The sequence below is a fragment of the Palaemon carinicauda genome, chromosome 4 (assembly GCF_036898095.1).
Source record: "Palaemon carinicauda isolate YSFRI2023 chromosome 4, ASM3689809v2, whole genome shotgun sequence".
NCBI classification, from domain to species: domain Eukaryota; kingdom Metazoa; phylum Arthropoda; class Malacostraca; order Decapoda; family Palaemonidae; genus Palaemon; species Palaemon carinicauda.
In genome coordinates this window covers 34,338,177-34,363,208 of record NC_090728.1, presented here as the reverse complement: position 1 = coordinate 34,363,208, position 25,032 = coordinate 34,338,177, and the positions used below count along the sequence as shown (strand labels likewise).

The 25,032-nt window shown below is 34.7% G+C and overlaps 2 protein-coding genes across 2 annotated transcripts in view; both read right to left on the bottom strand.

The window, feature by feature from the left end:
- Positions 1-10,996: 10,996 nt before the first annotated feature.
- On the bottom strand, positions 10,997-15,341 carry LOC137639029 (uncharacterized). The gene is made up of 2 exons (XM_068371347.1): positions 14,838-15,341; positions 10,997-12,083 (listed from the first exon to the last, which is right to left on the bottom strand). The coding sequence occupies exons 1-2, from the start codon at positions 14,997-14,999 to the stop codon at positions 11,127-11,129; spliced, it is 1,119 nt and encodes a 372-aa protein (XP_068227448.1). The 5' UTR covers positions 15,000-15,341; the 3' UTR covers positions 10,997-11,126.
- A 2,981-nt stretch (positions 15,342-18,322) lies between these two features.
- LOC137639366 (uncharacterized) overlaps positions 18,323-25,032 on the bottom strand; it is a 99,602-nt gene continuing 92,892 nt past the window's right edge. The window contains exons 9-10 of the mRNA XM_068371642.1: positions 22,822-22,929; positions 18,323-18,828 (exon numbers count right to left, since the gene is read on the bottom strand). Coding sequence (XP_068227743.1) covers positions 18,654-18,828; positions 22,822-22,929 — 283 coding nt within the window. The 3' untranslated portion in view covers positions 18,323-18,653. The remainder of the gene's footprint in view (positions 18,829-22,821; positions 22,930-25,032) is intronic.

Here is a 25,032-nt window from a genome sequence, read left to right as displayed (position 1 = left end):
GGCCTTGACTTTTAATCCAATCACTCCCAAAATTTAATCACATAGTCCTTGGATCATGGTCAATCATCCAACCAAATTCGGACAAATGTTTTTTGAGTTATGCGAATCACAAACACACAGACAGACATACAAACAAGTAAATACACGCCTACCAAAACATAACCTTCGCAACGAAGTTGGCGAAAGCAGCTAGGGCAATGTTAACCCAGAATATTTACGTGCTTCAATGTAGTTTTAGAACACATCATAATCCACTTATGCAGAAAATGAAAATGCCAATGTAATAAGAAAGAAATAATTCCACCAATATCTTACGTAGTGATTGTCTTGAAGTCTCTTGTTTATAGAACTCATGTTTATGATTATAGTGATGATACATTGCTTAGATAATTTGAGAATCATGGTTTTGGCCAAGGAATTTCTTTGAAATAAAACTCTTTCTGTGTTTGCTTGTATTTTTCAAAATTTCCCTTTTGTAGCTGACAAAGCTTTTTCTTGACTTACAGAGTCAAACACCATTATTAAATCTATTGTTAGAGAGTTCAATCTTAAAATGGTTAATTTCACATGTACTTGATAAGGTTAAAGCACAACTTACTAATACCAAATGGTCGTAGGCGGTCATACATTTGATGGTGTTATTTAACATTAGGTGGGAAAATACGTCAGAATTTATCAAGGTGTTTGGTTAATTTGTAATTGATGTTTACCAATTCTGTCTAGATTTCATGAAATTATGTGTGGCAAAGCAGTAAATTTGGATTTCCAACCTAAACTGGATTTCCATTTTTTTTATGTAATTTGTAAACTGGTGTTTTATCTTTATTATTAACATACTTGAACCACTAGTAAACCACTTAGTTTGAAATCACTCATTGTTAATTCCAATCGCAAATTTAATTCGCACATGGTCTGTGGTAAAAGGTATCAATCATTTTCGTTTAGTCCTGACAGCAATCTGATAATATTCAAACAATCAATTGCATCCATTTGCCTTCCCACGCCCCCTCTTATGCGGTCGAGTCAGCAGTACAAATGACCAAAAGTACAGGAAATTTATACAGTCTCTATAGTAATATAAAAGAACCCTAAGAAATAAAGCATAAGTCAAACATAAAATTTTTTTTTAAATCTGATGGAAAATACAACAGAGATATACATTGATTAAAATCACGTGTGTTTATGATAGATATTCATAAAAAATAACCACGTGTTGCAAACTCACTAATCAGCTATCTTGGTGGAGATGGGTTGATTTTAAGTCTAAGAACAGATTCCTGAATTCGACAGGAATATGTATTATAGACTAGAAATAAACTTATATCTTACTTGATAGCTCAACTGGTAAAGCAGTCAATAGTGGCATTGTTTCGACTCAGAGGCATAGGTTCGGGGCCTTGCCTAGCCAGAAGAATTTATCATAAATGAATTTCCATTGGTTATGTATTACCAAAGGTAGAATTAGGTATTAAATGGCATTGTGGTTGATATATATATATATATATATATATATATATATATATATATATATATATATATCTTCAAAGAGTATTGCATTTCAAGGACAGGCTTCTTAGCTTTAATTCCTATATAGAAAAATAAAATGTTGGTTATTGATTCGGAATAATTTCAGAATATTTTATAGCCTTTTTATGGTAATATTTTCGATCTTATGTTATAAAAATCAGGAGTTCTTTCAGATTTTTTATCATTTCCCAAAATATATGTAGGGTATAATAGGCTCAAAGAAGCTTAAAAAAAGAGATATTTACACTTTATTTTAATAGTTCCTCTAGCTAAAAATTCTTTTCTTCTTTCCCACTATTATCCCTATATTTAGGCATTGATTGCCTGATGCGCCCTTTCCAGTGCCTTCTATCAAAGGCATCCTCTTCCACCAAACCTCTTCTCTCCATATCATTCTTCACCTTATCACGCCATCTAATTTTCTGCCTCCCTCTTGATCGTCTTCCCCTAACAGGCTCCTGGTAACTCCTCATCTATGTCTATACAATATAAAATGTATAATACTAAACAAGTTGTATTTTGATGAAGTTCTACACCAGTGGTTCCCAACCTGGGGGAAATTTCCTCCTGGGGGGGAAATTTGAAGCTTCCAGGGGGGAAATAATTACACTGCCTACTAACTAAAACAAGCGGAAAATGTCCTCAGTACGGCGCGGCAATTTGTTGTTAGCCATTCAATTGTGATATGATCATATCAGTTCTCAAAGACATGATATTCAAGGGGAGAATTGGAGTGTCATGCCCATTTCTGAGGCAGGTGAGTGGGCATGAGGGCTGGGCGGGGCATGAAGGGGGAAATCTGGATGGGTGAACTGGGTGCAGGGGGGAAATGACAGAAAAAAGGTTGGGAACCACTGTTCTACACGCACGATATTAGCTCCGCCATCTTTTTTCTACAAATGCTCCCAAGTCTTGAAATTTTATTAAACAATAAAGAAAATTAGTATCCCTTTATCCCCTGTGAGCAAGAATGTTTTAGATTAATGTGACAAAACAAGTGAATTCCAACTTACATGATTAGGTAGAAGTGATCCTTCTCTTCTCAGATGGAAAACTCTAACTGATATCTTCGCTTCGCCGCTCATGTAGATGAAACACCTTTCCGACTCTTCAAACAGGATGCATCTCAAGTGACGTTCACATCAGAAAATATTTGTCATGATTCTTAGATTTTTTTCCCAAGTAAAAAAAGATAAAAAGTTTTGTGGATAAGTAGAGTTTTGTGTATTTGGGTGAGAGAGAGAGAGAGAGAGAGAGAGAGAGAGAGAGAGAGAGAGAGAGAGAGAGAGAGAGAGAGATTTCTCAATAAATAGTTTGAATAATTACGATTTTACAGCTTCTTTAAGACCGTCTATCAATTTTGTTCTCCTCATGATTATTCAGATACATGTCATTGATTGTAACATGCCCTTTCTTGGAACAATTACTCTAATTATTGATAAATATAATTAATGTCTCTGAACCAAACGTAGATATTTTAAGTTTTTTTCATAGAAGGAACTGTACACCACTCATTATTTTTTTTTACCTGGTCCTAAAATCACGGAAAATTTCAAGACAAAGTCATATACAAAATAAAGTTAAACCAGTTAAGAAATAGAAAAAAACACATTCTAGCTTTTTATTTGATCCCTTTATAATATATTAGCTCAAATTGTTAAAGTTTTCATGTCACTGTTATCTTCAACCGCTTGTATATAAGCTTGATAAGTCATTTGAATAAACCAGTCATGTCCAGCTCGGCTTTCAGTGAAGACACTTATCAGCCTGCCACAGAATAATCAGTGAGTACAGAGTCAGGCATCTGGAGAACTGTAAACACTAAAATGTGATCAAACTTGTCGTTAAAATTCCACCCTTGCACTGGTACTTTAGGGATATCTTTTCACGCAGTGTGCCATGTCAATCCTCTGCGATGAATTTTGTGCTGAATAATATTCTCAACGGGCGGAATATTACATGCCTCGACACCTTCCATACTCTCAAATAAACGTTGTAGAGGCTGTACAGTGAGTGCAAGTGGTGGTGGAGCCAGGGAATTTAGCTTTCTGGAAGCATTGTAAATGTTTTAGTCTTTTTGGCAGTAGGCACATGTGGTGTGGTACCCAGTGATTTTAGCCTTCTGGAAGTTTTCTAAACTGTGAAGAGACTCTTAGCCTATCTTGGTCAAAACAAAAAAAAATATATATATATATATATATATATATATATATATATATATATATATATATATATACGTATATATATATATATATATATATATATATATATATATATATATATATATATATATATATATATATATTTCGAAACATTGAAACCTATAGCTAAATAAGGACATCGGTCTCTTACGCACATATATTTTGGCAGCATAATCCTTGAGAGCCTTACCTGTTCATTCATCTACTTTGATAACGTTGAGAGCATCAGGGTAGTTCTGACTGGCTTCAAAAATTTTAAGCTACCTTTTTTTTTTCTTTTATAATAAATGCAGAGTTATAATTGCATCTCGTATTGGCAAGAAAACCTGAAAGTGCATCACAGACACTTGGCCCAATCTTGCTGGCTATGACGGAAACACTTACAGTATGTTATCTTTAGTACCCATATCAAAGCAAACAATGCATTACATATGATGGCAATAGTGTAGCAGGATAATTTGCGACAATGTTATGGCCTTATTGGTAACGTCTCTGCCTGGTGATCACCAGACGGGGGTTCGAGTCCAACTCAAACTTGTTAGTTCCTTTAGTGCCTGCAACCTCACCATCCTAGTGAGCTAAGGATAAGGTGTTTGTGGAGGCCTATAGGTCTACTTGCTGAGTCATCAGCAGCCACTACCTGGTCCTCCTTAGTCCTAGATTGAGTGGAGACTGGGCTTGGGCGCTGCCCCAGTCTCTTGGGCAATGTCGTGTTTGATAAGGCAATATCACTGTCCCTTGCCTCTGCCATTCATGAACGGCTTTTAATCCTTTAAAATCTGCAACTCAAGCCCTCACAACTATTTCATCTGAATGCTGATTTGATGTAAATTATTTAAATCAATTGCATGTAGACAAATTCTTGTTGCTGCTTCTGGGGGACTGCATTCTGAATGAGGAACTTGATCTGAATAAATTGATAAAGATAGATAAAGTGATATTTTACTTTTACCAAGCAAAGCTCTGATAGATTGATTTACAAGGATGTATAGCTTATTACTATTCCTGTTTGGTATTGCGCAGTTAACCCAAGGAAAATGACACAGGATTTTATGATTGCTCATTAAGAACTTATTTTGCTATATATTTTCTTTTATCAGTCTGTTTAAATTTAGTTTCAAGCCAAGGTATTGAGTTTGGGGAATACTTTTACTTGTTATTATAAAAATCAGAAAACAACAAAAATAGAAGGTAAAAGATGACTCTCCATAAAATATATAAATATCGTAATGCATAAATTTCATCACCGGTAATTTGAGAATATATGACAAAAGCATTCTTAAGAAAACGGAAGCAGTTGTTTATTGAAGGAATATAAGACCTAATATGGTTTTTTGGTTTTCAATGAACAGTGTAACGTAAACATATACAAAGTTAAAAGCAAATAAGTAGATTCGAAGGCTAAAGCATTAGCTCTTGAATATCAAAATTTGTTTAGACCATAATGGCGACATAACTGAAAATCTAAAAAAAAAAAAAAGAAAAAAAAATCTTTTAGAATCAGTGAATGGAAAATTGATATTAGACAGTATTATTTGAGTAATAATAATAATAATAATAATAATAATAATAATAATAATAATAACAGTAAATGATTTCATGAATAAAAAAAAGCATCTACCTTTTTAATACAAATAGATTGGCTCATTCGCTTATTGAAACAGGTTTCGAAACATGAAATGAAAAACAGTCATTCTTAGAAATGTCGTTAGAAATTCCATCCTTTTTATCTATCAACGCAGACTTGAATATGAAGAAAAGGCGATACTGATAAACAGACCTGAGTGATATTCAAATTACCATTGCATACTGAAACAATCATAGATCTAGTTTTCCCACCAGATTATAAACATGACGTAATAAGACGTAAATCCCTTTGGGCAGTGACTACGCTAAACGGAAAAAAAGAATATTCGCTCTCAGCAGCTGTCATGTGAAACGGGCCTTTTGTAAAACACCGGAAGTTTTCGTTATTACTGAAGGATTTCCGTTTCTGATAACTTTGGGACTGCGTCATTTGGCTTATGAAGTATTATTCTTTAAAGTGTAGTGATTGACTACCAGATCACCCATCACCCATGAATATAGTAATGTTAAAACGCATAGGCCAATGTGAACTAAAATGGGGATTCGTCGGAACGCATACCTTCGCCTATATCATGTTGTATATATAAAAAAAAAAAGAGGCAATTAAATTATGCACATTTTTGGCACTAGTTTCGTGCAAATTAGATCAAAATTGGCCATAATATGACATGTCATGCCAAATATTTTTACCTTTTCGAGACCTTGGCCTTGACTTTTGACCCAATCGCGCTCAAAATCTAATCAAATTGTCTTTGGATCACGACCAATCATCCCACCAAATTTCATGAGATTCGGTCAAACAGTTTTTGATTTATGCAAATCACAAACACACATACAGGAATACAAACAATTATACGCCTATCAAAACAACTTTCGCAACGAAGTTGTCGAAGGTAAACATTCTCTTGCCATGTGAGTAGGTACAGGTTAGATTTAGAAACCAGTTGGTTAATAAGACAAATAAAATATATAATCTTTATATCATGAAGTGTATGATGGAGAAGAATAACTAAGAATTATGTTATGTGTAATATAGACAAGTGAGTTTGGTAACAAGAAATAGAAAATAGCATAAGAAAAATTATAGGGGACAGAAGTAGGAAGAGTAGTTTTGATGAGTAATATAAAGTATTTTCGTTCGAGGTCAATTAATCAACAGGAAGTGCTTTTAGTTATAGGAAAATAGGAAACGGGAAAAGATAACCATGAAGAAATTTGAGGTTTTGTAAAGAAAACATTATATTATTTGAGGAGTAACAACATTTGTAGACAATTTATTTTAGGAATGTAAACAGAATTATTGATAAGATAGTAACAAATAGTAAAGAAGATAAGAGAAGGTAATTGGTAAGGATAGAGGGAAGAAGGAGAGCAAGAAACTCATGGAGGATAAGAAGTTATTCTGGAGGAACATAGACACAGAAAGGCTACAGAGAAAATGTACATCACGATTAAAGAAAAAATTAAGAAATGCTTCTAGGAGCCAAATGAAAAGCAAAGAAAATCGAGAAGACCAAATGCCGAAGACCAGGAGCAGGCATTTTAAAGAAATGTGTTCTTATTAAGAGGCTAATGACAAGGGATAATTGACAGTATCTGCTCTGCGGTAAAGATTTCCATCAATACAGCAATAAGTACTTTGAACGAAGGTTGAGGGATCGTTATGGGAAATTTATATACATAGATGAAGGAGAAGGCCGAGATAACATTAAGGCTATTAAAGAAAAAGCTTCCCCTATTCTTTGATCACATTTCATAAGTGAGAGAGATACTGGTGAGGAATCTCAAAAGAGAGTGATTACTAAAACTGCTGCTAGACTTATCAAAAGTGACATGAAAACTGAAGTAACCTCTGTTACTGACCAATGTCCTGATACAGATATCCTGAAACTTGACAGATACTCTTTGCTTAATGCTGGATTTTCTCTTTGTGGGGAAGGATAAAAGTCAAAAGGTTGCAATAGTTGGTCAGACAATCATTCAGGTAGTACGTCATTGAACTGTCCTAGCACCAGTACAAATAGGTCTTGCCTCAGAGACGCATCACCTGTGTTATTCAAGGTTCATTGTAAATAATCTGCATTAGATGGAATTTTCCTCATCCCATGGAGAGGTTCAGAAATTTAAGAAAAATGCAGCTGATACTGTTGCTATAGATATATTGAATGAGAATATTGACTCAGGAGATGTAACCATTTAATCTGCTGGCGACAACGTTGACCACAGTATTCTTACTGTCAATGGCAGAGGTTCCTTCCATGGGATGGGGATAATTACCGCCTTGACTGCTAGTCGTAAAACAGGGCAGATCATTCCATGATGGAGTGTCCTAGCTGGAATACGTTGAAAGTCAAGGATTGATGTAGCTGACCATCACTTTGTCCACCATGCCTGCTCAAGGTAGTATTTTTAAAAAGATTGGAAACCACCATATGTGATTAAACTGTAGATATCTTATGGGAATTTTCTTCTTAAACAGAAAACTCCAAACTGGTCGGGCATGATGGACATCAAGGTTATGAACACGCAGGTCAGTCTTCTATTATGTATCTGCCCAAGATTAACCTGAACTCAAGTGACATGAACTGTATTGTGTCCGCAATGGGATTTATTCATAAGCAAGTCATAACACATGGCATTACACTAATAATAACATTTGACCAGCCCTGCGTTGGAAAGCCATTGAGGTTATTCTTGATGGCCCCCAGAACAGCCACTTGAAAGCACTAATTCTCTTGTTAGGTTGCTTTCCTACAGGCTGCAAGTTTGCAAGAGCCCGAGCCTGGCAGTAAGGGCCAGTCAATCTGAAAAAAACTAAGGTTACTTTCACACACTTATACGCTTGCTGGCCGCAATTGGATCTCTCATGAGTGGTTCAGGACTGAAAGAGTTTCTACAGGTGGTATATGGTGAAAACTCAATAGAACATAATTATGACAGGGAAATCTTTTCAAAGACCCTGTTTATAGACAAATCGCTGAGCCACATGATTGTTTCAGATTTAGTTGGTGAGAGTTCAAGAGATCACAACACTGGTAGCTCAGTGTTAAGATTAGTACTTATCAGTGCTGTTAGGTCAGACATGTGTGTGTATGTATGTATATTTGTATATATACATTTATATTCACACACACACACACACACATATATATATATATATATATATATATATATATATATATATATATATATATTTGTATATGTGTATATATATATATATATATATATATATATATATATATATATATACATACGATAGTATCATTCTTTATTTAATAAAGCTTTAGATTTACTTGAAAGGTTATTGAAATCAAAACTTCAACATCTTGGACTATATTTGTTTTGGATAGCAACAAATTTTCGGGAAATAATTTTTACAATCATCAGGTCTACAACATGAGCTTGAACACAAATCAAGACTCTATTCTGTTAAACCAGTAAACTCAACTTTTGAGGCAAGAATCTAAACAACTATATTGAAATAAGATGAATTATATCATCACTAAAAAAATAAGAAAAATAAAAAACAGACACAGTATCATGAAACAGAATAAAAGAATTCACAGAACACAAAAACGCAAAAGTTTGATGACAAACAATCAATTTATTAAGGTAAATTTCTAGACTAAAAAATAAAACACTGCGAAGGGTCTAACGTCAGATTGTTTTCTTGGTAGTTAAAAGATTAATTGGGAAAGATCGTTAGGCAATATGTAAGGGATAGTTGCTTAAAGAAAGGTGACTCGGGGGAAGGTGGAGCATAGCTATTAGGTGAGTGGGCTAAAGTTTTGAAATTGGAACAAACAAGAGCAATAAAAGATTTCTGACCTCCGCCAAAAATTAACGGGGTTGTCCATGACCTAAGATCTATCTGTGGTGGGAATTTCGTCAAGATCCGTTAATAAGTTTTGACGTTATCTTTAAAATGGCGAAAAATGCAAATCCTGATCTAGAATCTGGATCCGGATCCGGATCATCTCCAAACTTTGATAGAGTCGTCCATGACCTAAGATCTATCTGTGGTGACATTTTCGTCAAAATCCGTCCGGTAGTTTTGACGTAATCCTGTCCACAGACAGACGGGCAGAAACACAGACAAATAAATAAATAAATAAATAAACTTACTTTATTTTACAACCTCGCTGGTGGAGGTGATAATGGTTGCTGGTATGCATAAGTGTCATTAAGGTTAGAAGAATATTCCATTTTATTCAATTTATGCCCAGTTCAATGACTGACACCTCTATGGGAGTCGATGCATATTACAAGAGTCGTTGGGGCAATCGACGTAAGTTCTCAAATTACATTTGTGACAATCATACAAATATACAATTGAGGACTGTATCAACTATGGTAGATGTTTTCAGAATCTGAACAGTTCTCATAGCAGTTAATTTAGGAATACAAATCCGAAAATCTCTATCAAGTAAACATTTAATCTCTTTTTAATCATATATAAAAGGTAGGGACATTCATTTGCTTCTTTGGATCATTGTGTCCTTCAGTCTAAAAAAAATATATCTATAAAAAATGCTTTTAAGCTCTTCAAACAGGCGAGATTGATAGAAATTACTAATGCAATAGGATTTGAAATTAGATTCAGGGTCCTCATGGAACTTACATTAATAAGAAGAAAAATTAAGACCTCTAAGAAACATTATTTTGCAAAAGCTTACTTTCACGGAAAACAAACAGTGACAGGTAGTTTATCTCAAGTCCTCTGAAAAATTTTTTTTTTCTTTTTCTTCTTTTTTTTTTTAAATGCAAGTACTACATGATCCATTACAACAGGGACTATAAATATTTAAAAATGAGAGCTAATAATTGTCTTCCAAATTCAGCGTAAACATTTGGGTGAAATGAATATATGTAATTTAAACACTAATTTTATTACATGTTTTTAAACAGAAAAATTGTATCATTGACATAACGTCTATAAAATAGGGGTTTAAAAGCTACGGGGCACTGATCCATGAGTAACTTTTCCAGGTGACATAAGAAAATACACGAAACTAGAAACAAAAACTAGCTATCTAAGTTAATAACCTGCAATTACAAGGTAAATTACAAAATATGGGGTATAAAGCTTTATATATTATATACAAAAATAGAGATATTGTTAAGCAAAGACATTAAAATATATTAATTGTGAGATGCTCAAGCTAAATGAATAGAAAGTAAACCAAAGATATCAATACATAAGGAAATACAAAGTTGCAGAATAGCTCACATCTTCTCAAATGGAATCATGGGTAATGAACAGCAAGAATACTTAAAATCGTAAATAATGGTTATTTGAAGAACTAGGCATTGTTGTGGCTGACTATGTATCTAGTTGAATATCAACATTATCTTAAAGCATATATGTAATATATACATACATGTATATATATATATATATATATATATATATATATATATATATACATATATATATGTGTGTATATATGTATGTATATACACACACACATATATATATATATATATATATATATACATATAGTCATATGTATGTGCATATAGATATACAGTATGTATATAAACGTTTATGTATTCATACACATGTATATGTGCATGTGTTTATGTATCATAGATGAATATAAATATCGTATATATATATATATATATATATATATATATATATATATATATATATATATATATATATATATATATGTATGTATATATATACTGTATATATATAAAGAGAGGGGTGAGGATACCATAAGTTTGCAAAAATAGACAGTTATGTAGATTTTGAAACAAGCCAACATAACTCATGTAATCTGTGAGATTCGTAGTTTAACAATTTTACAAAATGTATGTGAAAGTAAATGAAACAAAAAGTGTTGCTAACAATGTCAGACTTACTCTACTGCCATCTGAACTATTTGGGTCCAACGGGAGACACTTTCCTAGTGCCTCACTCATTGTGATGTTTTCTTCACAAATGAAATTTAGTCGATTTTGCAAAAAGCCATCCGGATTTTCACGGATCCATATTAAATCTTTGCATGTGCAATTTATTCGGTTATTTTCTGCAGTCACTGAAACGTCTGTAAACGTTGCATCAATATCAAATACTCCTGTGGGTAATGAAGGCTCCAAATTCATGCTTCCCGTGTCCGGACCACTTGCAAAAGGACCAAAATCATTATGACTCATCCTTATTGTTAGTGGAGATCCCCTCATTTTGATACCTTCAAACGCGTTTGGCCTCAGTAAGATACTGCTTCTTGTAACCTGTAGGTCGTTCAAGTTTCCCAAAAGCCACTTGGCCTCTAGGCCACCATTGAGAGTCTCCAGGACGTCAATGATTACTGCAGTTCCCGTTTCACCCACATCTATAGATTCCGACTGAGCTCTCTCCGTTAAGAGGATTTTGTGTAGACGCAGTTGAGTCAGAGAGCCATTGATTGCATATTTAGGAAATCCACTTACTATTGAATTGGAAATCTCAATGCTTTCATTCGTGGCACTTTCAGCTACTCGTTGAATTTTGACAGAGTTCTCCTCGAGAGAGAGACCTAAGCCAAGTATATTTTCAAAGGTTAAAGCAAAATTTTCTCTGTGGAATAGATGCAAATTAATACTGTTAGGCTCTAGTCTGACACTGTTTATGGAACTGAACATAATCCGCTCTAAATGGGGGAAATGGTTTAAGGCTTTGGACTTCAATACCACGGTAGAATCATTGCAGTTACTGACATGGAATCCTGTCACTGTTGAAGGAAGATCCTGGGTGTCAGCCTCTGAGACTGTTAACGTCTGAAAGAAAAAAAATAGACATTCTAATAGATCGATTCAGTTAAATTTGGGGTTTATGTTTGTGAAAGAATTGGGAAAAGTGTACTAGTACAAATGATTCAGTTAAAATGAAAAGAAATGATGACAGCAACATGAGAGTGCGGTATCTACTAAAATCTTAAACTGTCTGTTCTATGAACGCAAAACTGAACATAATGCGAGGAAGCATTTCTAGTCATTGCAATCAGTTCAAAAAGTACTATCATGAATATTTGTTCTTAAAGGTGAATGGGCTGAAATTGTGCAGCATCGACTTCTTGCTGATCATGACTTTACTTGCTGCTGATGCTAATGTATTTATCCTAAAAACACAACAGGAACTCGTGTAAAGAAAAAAATAAATTCCACATATGTTTTGTTCTGATTCTGGACCAAGTACAAATCAAGGAAGTCTGGACAGCAATCAGTATTTGCCGAACAAGGGTCAAGTTGGTCTGGTCTATTCAAATGTCTTCACAATAGTAGTCATTCAAGCACTCCTCAATACTATTTTTCCCAGTGATTGACCTGAATACATGAAATGTCTCTTGTGCATATTCCTCGACCCTGCAATTCATTTCTGAGCATGTTAATTCAAAGTCACACCATTCGTAATATTTTAATAACCGCTTCACTTGCTGATGCTATCCGAGATACGTTGACAGATATTCCAAAGCAGCCAGGACAAGCTCAATATGTCCTTGATGGAGGTAGAGTTGGATACAGGAATTCTTGGTACACCTCGCTCTGAAGAAATGCACCCAGCCACTCCCTTACTGTGCAGCGAGTTTCTGTGTTTAGCCTCTCCAACCACCACTGCCTTCTCCGTCTACACTATCTGTTTAGTTATTCGCCAAGAAGTAGGGGTGTGAGAGGGTACATTTCTTCAAAGTTAGGTGTGCCTGGGACTCCTGTGTCTAAATTTCCCTGCCAAAATCCCTTTCCAAAAACTCAGATTTTTGTAAACTTTAAGGTGACTATGTTAAGAGGAAGTATAGAAGTGTAGTAGTGGTATTTTATGAGCACACTGGATCCTCAACCAAAAATATGACCCAACGAAATTGAGCTAAAGAAAATTCTGATCCAAAATGTTTCACAGAATATATGAAGGTCACAGTTAATAAGGGTGTATTTCTTACAAACCCTGAAAATAAAGAGGCTTTCATTGAATTATATTATAAAAGGCTATAGCCACAGTGGTGACATTCATAAATCCCAGGCAGATGAAGATATTGCAATATCAGCCTTACCGTTTTCTGATGCTGTGCTTCTCCCCTTGTTGGTGATGACACAGATCTACTCATACTCTCACGCTACCACACAAAACCAGAGTCACATCCTGTATTCTTCATTCCTGAGCCTAAGTCCACCACAATCAAGCGTAGGATTTAGATGATCCATCATGTGCAAAGCTACCTCGAGATAATGTTTCTAAATTCATCCTGTTCAATATATACAGTTATTGGGTGTGACACAGCATCTATACTTTTCCGATTAGGCAAGGCCTAACCCCTGAAAAGGTTTGAGGCTATTCGGAATTATACAGGGTTCTTCCACAATGAGTCAGCAACTAAAACGGAAATTTTAGTTTCTGTTGGAAAAGTACTTGTTTGCCTCTGTAATGGACTGTCAGAAGATGGACTAGATTTTCTCTAATACAGACGGTTTTGTGAGAAAGTGGCCACCAGAAAATCTCATGCACAGCCACAGAGTTTTCCCCCAATATGTGCTGCTGTAAAATATTATTCTTACAAGGTTTATTACCAAATCAAATAATGGAAAACATATGAGGAAAACATGCCAATGAAGGAAAGGGGGTGAATGAAATCCAACGAACTATCTTGCCAGTTATGACTGATTTCCTCACAGCACCTCAAAGCCTCTTCCAAATGGTGAGACAATTACGCAAGTGATTTTAGATCTCAGAGATGGTCCTGTAGAACAATAAGTATTGAATGTCACACCACTTTGGGATATTGTAAAGGTGCTACATCCTCAAACACATCCTATGTTTGTACCAATGATGAGGATGGCGATATTGAACCATAACTTGAATGCTCAAGAGACATTCTATTGTATATATTAGTAGTAGTTTCAAACAAGAAATCTTTATTTTCAAAGCAAATATATAAATGCTTATGTTAAAAACTATTACGAGTGAGTAAATTTAAAGTTGGGAAGTCTTATCAATCTAGATAATTACAATCTGACCGAAAGATGAAAAAGTGTTAATTTTCAGTATTTCAAATAGTATTTTACGATAAGTCACCCACTTGTTAATAAATGTAGAAAATTGCTATTATCAGTATTTTAGGAAGTACCAAAGGGGTGGGCCTAGTTGAATGTAATTTTGAAAAGGTTGCAATAATTCGATTTTTCTATACCTTTTCTATATTACCATGCATAAAGTTTTATCATTTTGGAATCAGTTCCAGTTTGATATCTGTTTTAACGTAGACTGATTGAACCAGAAATGAAAAAGGAGACACTGAAGAATTCTGAGATAATCACTAAGTACTGTAGCAAAATGAATCAATAAAGAGACAAATATCACGAAACAAAGTGATGAAGTTTATCAAAATAATCTGTTAGATCATAAAGACGAATATCCAAAGCTACAAGTGATATGCAGTCTTTAAATCTAATAACTTTTGCCGAGATGAAAACTTAACCTATTTAAACCTACGCCTGTCAATCATACGTTTAAGAATACATTAGATGCTATACAAGACTAACCTCGCTGTTTTTGCAAGCACATAATACTTGAAACGTTCCTGGATTGTCGGCCTCAACTTTACATTGATCTTGAAGAAAAGTGTTGGACGTCGATCGAATGGCTTCATCACCAAACACTAAATCCGTAATCAAAGGTATGAAACACGTAATATAAAACAGCATTATCGCTGCAATGTTTTTACTAATTTTGGTGAGCACTTTTGTTTTAGAAACGCAAAATGTATTGCATGCACTCTAGACCAGTATTTGACGTACTGTCCTCTTCCAGACTTTTATTATGCCACTTCTACCAATTTCCCGGTAGTCTAAAATATTTTTTTTTAAATGTTCTCTTAATACTTTACTAGAAGGTTAAGAGTCTCAATGTTTTCTTGTTTAAATAGTAAACTAGAAGGTTAGAGTCTCTCAACCTATCGTTGATTTATCAAAGGTAATGGCTGGGCACCACTAGACCTCGACACTGGCTATCAATGGCTGCTGTCACCACAGGATGTACTGTACAGTATAGCCCTGTGTCCAGACTAAAGTACTGTACATAACGTTACTTAGCGCACGAGTTATGATATCCGGTGACTCCGCCTTGGTCATTTATTAATCATATGAGGATACGCGTATTTTTTTCTCTCTTGGGACACTAATTACTTGTGTTTGTTGCACTTTCCTTCAGCAAGGATGCACAGTTTGTTTTTTGTACGTATTTCTTACTTCTCCTTTAATAAATTTCATTAAATTGTAGCTCATAAATAGGGGAAATGAAAAGGAATAGAGACAGATAATAGAATTCAGCTAATATCCAAAATAATGTAGAATATCAAATCTGTTTCTCCCGAACTTATTTCATTGTGAAAGAACAACACAAAATAAGAATATCCCTCTTGACATCCTGATAACATTTAAAACAACAGAAATTACATTTTGAATAATAGTTCTATTAACTGTCCCTCCTCAACTTCCTAAATGAGTCATGGTCACTGCTGGCCAAACCCAATTCGCTCCGACTTCCTGAGCTTTTTACTAGAGAGAGAGAGAGAGAGAGAGAGAGAGAGAGAGAGAGAGAGACCTGAAAATGCGCCTTTTAACTCTAGAAAAAAATAATTATAAATCATATTTTTGTATAAATAATTCATTATGATAATAGGACACTTCAAAAGAAGCAGCATATATAGTGAAAAAACCCAAAACGTTAATAATGCAAGAAATTGCAATGCCATTTTAAAATTAAATTTGCCTCTGAATCAATGTAAGTTGACATAGTCACCACACGAATAAAAACCTATAACAGCCTGATGACTTTTGTCGGGATGCTAGAACTGTACATAGGCCTACACCACCAATCACAGCTCTTGTGTTATATGTGATACAGCAATGAATAATTGCAATGTTTAAAACATTTTATACTTGATCTAAGTTTACAACAGATGTAAGTGCTGCAGATTGTGAAGAAGTAAGGTTACAAGAATTTTGGAATTGCGCAATACTTTTCGGAGTTCTCCTGACATTGCAGTGGTTTGAAGGATGTTTCAGCCAACCAAATGTGTATATGTAGTTCTGAAGTAATAGTTAATTATATGATGACAAAACTGAAAAACTTATGAGATCACAGATAAGATAAAAGCTGGCTGCAGTGTTCAAGCCGTAGAGTTATTCTAACAAGAAACAAAGGGCTGGCCAAATAGATGATATTGCCTTATGAAGAATATTATGATAACAAAACTGAAAAACTTATAAAATCACAGTGTTCAATCAGTGTTCAAGCCGTAGAGTTATTCCAACAGAAAACAAAAGGAATGGGCCAACTAGATGATGTTTGTCTTATGAAGAATATTATAACTACAACAAGGAATAAAGAACTGATTAAAGTTGTGTGTAAAGTTACCACATGATAAGGGAACAGTAATTCTTCAATATTACTAATCTTACATACAAAATAGTATTTTTTGTTAAAATACATTTGAAATATCATAGTCCTTTTTGGTACTCGTAAGGTAGAAAAAATAGCAAAAGCAAAAGATATTTCTGATCATGACTTTGATATGCTAGAGCTTTTGTTTCCAATAGCTTTGAAATTTTCTTTAAAGGTGTACATTGAAGTGTTAAAGTATTTACATATGGTAATTGAAGTAACATTATTATTCATTGCGCGTCTCCTTTGGTAGTTTCAAATAATATTCAAAATATAATGAAGGAAACAAAGGAAACAAGTTTAATTATGTGATGATTTTTATTTAGATTTTCAGATCATTTTTTTTGTTTCCTGTTTGCAGACGAAAAACGTAAATATAAATGAATAAATAAATAACCGTCACAATAAATACATCATGATGAATGGCGGGGATGAAATAAAATGAATGATATGCCAAATGAGCTCTCAAATGAATAAGAAAACATCGTTTCTTCACTGAACACTCATCCTGTGTGTTTGGTCTGTTATCATTATTTCAGTTTCTGTAATTAAGTCATGAAGTAAGAGTCTTCTTATTCTTCTTGAGAGTTCCTTTTTTACAGTTGAAAAAATATTTTATACTATAGTCCATTTCTTTTAGCGAGGCCGATTTGCACCGACTCGCAACGGTGCCCTTTTAGCTCGGAAAAGTTCCCTGATCGCTGATTGGTTAGAACTATCTTGTCCAACCAATCAGCGATCAGGAAACTTTTCCGAGCTAAAAGGGCACCGCTGCGAGTCGGTGCAAATATGCCTCGCTAAAGGAAATAGACTATAGGCCTACGTGTATTGGGTTTCAAAAAAAGTATTGGGGAGACTTCTGAAAGGAAAATTATACTTTTAATTTTGTAATGAAAGCATTCAGATGCCTCACAATAAAGCCGTTTCCAGAGAAGACATTTCCCCCGGTTGTTTTACCGTAAACACAAACATATTCTCTTATATTGATTAAATAAGGTTTAATATATAAACCTTTACATGGTAAAATGAAGTACTTGTTCCTGACACTATTACCTGTTATATTATTGTTTACTAATTTGTATGTTTGGATATTTATTTTTACTCCTGACAATAAACCCATAACTTTAGAATTATAGGTAGCCCATATGCTTTATAAATAGGGAGTAGCCTACGTATATTGACGTCTGGGTATGGCAAGGTTTTAATTAATAATGCATCTTATCTTCTTATCATCCTGTTACTACAAATTCTTAAAGCATCCCTTCCGTAGGGTAATTATTATATTTTCCCTAAAAATAATATGAAGGAAAATATCAATTTAGTTTATCTGTTTCTTTTCATAATGAGTACAGTTTTGCAACAGAGTAATTTTGCATTTCTTCTTCAACCAACTACATGAAAATAAAAAAAAAATCGTAGCATATGTGAGGCCTTGTGGAGAAGTGTGTAAAAAAGATGTCTTCCTTAACAAATCAAACGCCCCGAGTCTGTATTTTTTTCCAATAATATAACAACCCAGCTATGTGAAAGGCTAGTTAGGTGAGATTGACTTATTCTTTCATTAAACCCCATAGTGATGCGAATGAACCCTCCTAATGAGCTTTTCTCTCTGGGTGAATGTAGTTCGTTTGGACAGGGTAAGATAAGAATACTCTAGTCTAAGGGGGTGAGGGGATTGCAATTGGGTGTAGACCCTCCGGTAGGTAATTAGGTAAGGATATGGCTACTACTATAGAAAGTTAGGCTAGGAACCTTAGGTTAGATGGTGCTCTTGTGTGTTTCCATTCTGAAATATGGCTTTTCAGTCTGTCCTAACGAAGTACAAAGGTTACTCTCTCTCTCTCTCTCTCTCTCTCTCTCTCTCTCTCTCTCTCTCTCTCTCTCTCTCTCTCTCTCTCTCTCTCTCTAAAGGCTTAAAATCCTGACATTGATCCCTGCAATAGAGAAACTCCTGTCTTGACCAATTCATTAAGGCTGTAAGGACAGGATGAATAGGCCAGGTCGCAGTTGCCGACGTCTCGGCCATACGTCTCCGCTGCTACGTAATGTCGTAATTCTTCCTTTGCTGTTGTCATCTCGTGGTTGGGACTGCAAATGATAAAATGCGTTGATTTTATTCTCAGTGAAAAAGTAAATTTAGTTAAAGAAGTAACAATGTTAAACAAGTTAAAGTCAAGCGACCATAGAATGAGAAGCAAAATAATTCTAGATGTAAAGAAAGAGGGAGAAAGACTAATTTTGAAAAAAAAATAAACACTCCTGTAGTAAGAGAAAATTCTGAAGAGGGCCCAGTGATGTAGATAGGCAGAATACAGAAGTGAAGTGGGCAATTAGTAAAATTTAAAATGGTAAAGCAACAGGTCTATCAGAATTTCCGATTGAATTGGTCAAGATACTAGCTACAGAGAGGCAAGAATGGATGCTGGAAAGAGGAAATAATGCCTAAAGACTAGGAGGAGAGCCTAATGGTATCTTTATTTAAGTAGAAAGGAGACAATATTCTTGGGATTTTAGTTTGTTTATTCTTTTGTATAGATCTCCTAATTCTATTTCATCCTTCTTGGATTTTACCCTCATTTCCAATCTTTTCTTTATTAGATATTTGGTCCTTTCTGATAGTTTTCATTGATCTTGTTGAGGAACTTTTCCACCTATCTCGTATGCGGATTCTAATACAAATTTTGTTAAATTACTGTTCATTTCTTCTTCATTTGCTTCCATTTCATCATGTAGCTGATAGTACCTACTTTATATTGCTTAACTAAACTCAAAAGAATTTTCTCTTACTACAGGAGTGTTTATTTTTTTCTCAAAATTAGTCTTTCTCCCTCTTTCTTTGTATCTAGAATTATTTTGCTTCTCACCATTCTATGGTCGCTTGACTTTAACTTGTTTAATATTGTTACATGTTTATGAATATCTTGGGATTTCAGTTTGTTAAAATATTAGCATGTTTCTTCCTCTTTAAGATTCTGAGGCCGGATAGATTGACGACAAACGGATTAGTTTTTAGTAATTGACTGAAACTAGTTCTTAATACAATCACTCTTTATAATTCCTCATGATTACTGTTTACTAAATGTGTCCTTACATCAGTGGAAATGCATTTGTTCTAAAATCTTTCCCGTCGGCCTTAAAACTCGCATAGGTTCAGTAGAGACGAGAGTAAGTCTTTCTTATTTGCATCAAATATGCTCATCATTGGCAAATTAACCAGTCATAGATTTGCTGAACAAAGATATCGTGGATAGAGATGAAAATATATTGCATAAGGATGAAAACATTTAGAGGAGAGGGAGAAAATATCTTGAACCGTTGTTTACTGAAAATGAGCGAGAGAGAGAGAGAGAGAGAGAGAGAGAGAGAGAGAGAGAGAGAGAGAGAGAGAGAGAGAGAAAGAGAGAGAGAGAGAGAGAGAGAGAGAGAGAGAGAGAAAGTGAGAGAGAGAGAGAGAGAGGGAGAGAGAGAGGGGGGGGGGATCTGGGAGAAGGACAATGGGTGGAGGGTCCAGTGATGTAGATAGGCAGAATACAGAAGTGAAGTGGGCAATTAGTAAAATTGAAAATGGTAAAGCACCAGGACCATCAGAGTTTCAAATTAAAATCGTCAAGGTACTAGCTACAGAGGGGGAAATGAATTTTGGATTTATTAAGAGCAATAGGGGAAGAGGAAATGATGCCTAAAGACTGGAAGGAGAGCCCAATGGTATCTATACTTAAGCAGAAAGGTGTCATCATGGAATGCAGTAACTACATGGGAATTAAACCAACAGAGCATGATTTGAAAGTTTTTGAAAGAGTACAAGATGAGAGATTGAGAGAGATTGTAAAGATTGGGAAACAGCAGCATGGATTCATGAAGGGAGAGGGACTGTGGATGCCATATTCATAGAAAAGCTGTTCCAGGAAAAGAGGCTCTAGGGAAACCAAAAGTTCCTCTGTACTTTTGTAGATCTAGAGAAGGCATTGGATAGAATACCAAGAGAAGAGATGTTTTAGTGCTTGAGGAAGAGGAAAGTCTCTGAGAAGTTGATTATTATTATTATTATTATTATTATTATTATTATTATTATTATTATTATTATTATTATTATTATTATTATTATTACTTGCAGAGCTAAAACCCTAGTTGGAAAAACAGGATGTTATAAACCCAGGGGCTCCAACAGGGAAAATAGCTCAGTGAGGAAAGGAAACAAGGAAAGATGAAATATTCCAAGAAGAGCAACTAAATTAAAATAAATATTTCCCAAATAAACTATAAAACCTTTAACAAAACAAGAGGAAGAGAAACAAGATAGAACAGTGTGCCCAAGTGTACCCTCAAGCAAGAGAACTGTAACCCAAAAGACAGTGGAAGGCCATGGTAGAGATGGTAGAGATAATATACAAAAGAACAAAGACAAAAGTAATATCATCAATTGTGGAAACAGAAACCTATGAGGTTAGTGTTGGATTACGCCAAGGATCAGCATTAAGCCCGTTTTTATGTGTTTGTCTTGAGTGTGTTACATGAGGAGATAAAAAAGGAAGAGTAGTGGGAATTGCTATATGCGATTATTTGGGGATTACCGCCTAAAATAAGAAAGACTTACAGTGAAGGGTTGTAGAGTGGCAAGAGACTTTGGAGAAGGGCGGCTTAGGGGTAAATGTTTAGAATAAGACTGAGGTTATGGTGAGCTATAAGAAAGGTAGGGGCAGGATAGCCATACATGAAAGTAGAAGCTTGGTTAAAAACAAGGGGAACAATATAGATATTTGCGATCTACTAAAAGTCAAGATGGAGGATGAGAGGCTGAAGTTGAGAATAGGATAAAAGCAGCCTGGGGAAATTGGAGGGAGGTAGCATGAGTGGTATGTGATAAGAAAATGCTAATCAATCTAAAATATAAGATCTATAGCACAATAATAAGACCAGTATTAATGTTTGGATCGGAAACGTGTTCTCTAAGATGAAAAGAGGAAGCAAAGCTTGAGAGAACAGAGATGAGAATGTAGAAGTGAATTATAGGAATATTACTGTTTGAAAGACTGGAAAATAATGAAATAAGAATTGTAGTAGGCATAATAGGATTACAGAGATGATAAGAGTGTCAGGACTGAGATGGCATGGGCAATATACAGAATGGATTGACAGGAGGGAAGAAGGAGTGTTTTGGAGGAGCCTGATAGGTTTATTCTGTCGAAGGGTTCCTCGTCGAACTCGGTTGTCGAACCTGCTTGTTAAACGGTTCGAAGAGGTGGAGTCAGTCACAAATGCATAAGGTTTGGGTTTGTGGACAATGAAGCCCCGCCAACAAAAAGCAAGCAAGAACAGATTTTCTTCGAACCATCAGACAAACGTGTTCGACAGCCAAATACCCCGTCCACACGTTCGGACATCACTTCAAACACTTGTCTGTTCAACCATGTTCGACGAACCTTTCGACCGTGTAAATCCCACCTTAGCGGGAGAGGATCGAGAGGAAGGTAGAGAATTAGATGAAAAGATAAAGTGAAATATGATATGAAGAAAAGAGGTTTGGTGGAAAGGAATGCCTTTGATGCTAGGCATTGGAGAGGTCGCATCAAGCAACTGACCCGTTAATATAGGGATAATGTTGGGAAAGAAGAAGATTTCATGTTTATAGAATTAAGAGACATACTCTTTTCATTAGGTATTGAAAAGTGGTCATGGAATAAACATAATCGTATGACATGAAAAAGCAATATAACCAGATCACAAACATTAATCTAAAAAGCGTTCCTCGTTGCTTCTATGGCATACATATAGCCAGAGTCCTATTTGTGGTAGAGCAATCAATTAATTCTCGTAACATAGACGATGACAGCGAAACATAATTCGGTGCGTAAGGAAACTACTATATACGCAAGATTAAACAAACATTTTACATTTCTTTATGTAATTTAGTGTTAATAGTCTGAATAACATTAAATTAATCACCAGGTAACTCGTGCAAGAATTTACTCTAAACAAATTAGTACAGATATATATGATAGCCTAGTGCAAATAAGAAACATACAGAGGTATAAAGAAATACTCGAATAATGTATTTGGCAATTAAAGAAACCGTATACTTACGAGAGAACTAGTTCGAGGAGCTCACCCAGGAGACCGTACTCTTCAGTAGGCTCCTCTGCCGTCTCGCATATTGCTTTCAATAAGCACTCGTGTCCGTTCATACCAAAACTGCAAAACAAACGAATCGTTAAAAACTAACAAACAAACAACTTCAGCAGTTAGGGTAAACAAAAATAGAGAGGTTATTATACATATTTAGTCTAAATATTTATAAATACTCCATATTTTCAAAAAGGCATTATGATTGTTAAAAGAGTTATATATGAAGCATGATGTTTAACAAATGAGCGAGTGATTCACTTTATCTTCCCTTGATGAAACATCTTGTTCCGTGATTGACATAAACTGAAATATCCTTAATCAATTCATCTATTAATTTAGGTTATGGTCATAACAGTCCTGGTCATTACACCGATAAGGGCTATAATTATTCATTCAAAAAATAACTTATGCAAGATATCATTCATTTATTTCACAATCACTTATCACAAACAATTCATTATCAAATACCTCTCTCCTAAGAGTGTTGTTAAATAAATTTTTCAATGAAATGACTGATCTTGCCAAGCAACCTAGCTTCTTAAATGTTAAGTTTCTTGAAAATGAATCATTTGGGGTTCATTTCCAGTATTGTTGTCGTCAGGACACCTGTTGTGCTGTACTATTCTCGTTAGGAAGGAAGGAAAAAAAAAGATGAAGAGAGGGCTGAAGACCTTTTCAGAAAAATGAGGATGTCATACATAAGTACATGTGCCCTTAATGATATACGAAGAACCATTAAGTTGATGAAAAGAAGACTTAGAACAGGGTGCCAACAGATATTTGCTTTAAGGGATGAAAATGGAAATATTATTATCAAAAGAGATGGAGTGATAAGAATTGCAGAGGATTTCTATACAATGCTCTGAAATGGTGGTATAAGAACCAATAGAAATAATGAAGCACCTAAGCCGGTACCAAAAGTAACAGTATGAGAGGTAAGAAAAAAAGGATGAAAAGGCACGAAAAGAGGCAAAGCAATGGGAGAAGATGGCCTAACAATTGATTCAATAATAGATGGAGTAGATTTCATAGCAGTAAAACTGACTGAACTCTACACCAAATGTCTGCAAGAATGATCATTGCCTACATTTTGGAAAAAACTTTATCATTTTACTAATTCACAAAAGGGGAGACACTAAAGACCTAAGAAATTAACCCCCAATAAATTTACATCATTTTGAAATATAAGAGCACGTCACAATAAGGAATCAACAATAGGAACACAAACGTAAATACTCAAGTTTTTGTTAATGTATCAGTGATATATTGCAAAGGAACGATATCTATTTTTGACTTTCAGCTTTATTATTGGAATTTTTCAAAACCTAGAAATTAAGTGATGACTTCAAGTTTTAGAGGATTCCAATTCCAATTTTAATGGATTATATTAGGAGCACGATTTATTTTCAGTGGGATCCATCATTTTTATTCTGTTTTATGACCGTGCACAAACACAGAACTTATCTCGGAAACTAAGTTTGTTAGGTAATCTACTCCTTATCTTGAAGACTTATTCTTGAATTTTTTATCAGTGGCAGACAATTTGAACATCCACAACATTGGACATTGACTGGTGAATATTCATTAGAATAATGTTAGTTAAACCTACTCATGACGTATGAAAATAAAAACAATAACGTTTTGTCCTGTAAAATGATCGCAGAAAAACCAAAATACTGAGCAGGATATATCATACAAATTTCCAAGTAAAGTAAATGTCTCTCTCATTTAAGAAGAACCTAGAGATAACTATTTTAGTTTCCCAATAGAAAGACAAATCTTAATTCTAAAGTAGTTTGTGGCAATAAGGAAAGGAAAGGTGCTGATATGGCAAAGAACTACAATAGAACGAAAAAAATTAATCAAGGAAAAGTGTACGGGCAACCATGGGTGTGGGGAATCCTACATAAAAACGATGAGTCATTGAGATATAAGGACATATAGTAATTTGGCTGAGAGCCAATAATGGAAGAAAGAAAATACTAGTTACTGAGATGTTTTTTATAAGTTTTTTTTTTTTTCACGGTCAAGTTTCCAATATACTCGAATGAACAAAACAATGTTTATCAGATTAAACTTGTGGAAAACACAGAAAAGGAGTGTCAAGTGTTTCCAAGAAAGGATGTGCGTGACACTGGACAAGTATCAGGAAGTTGTGCCTGCACTATT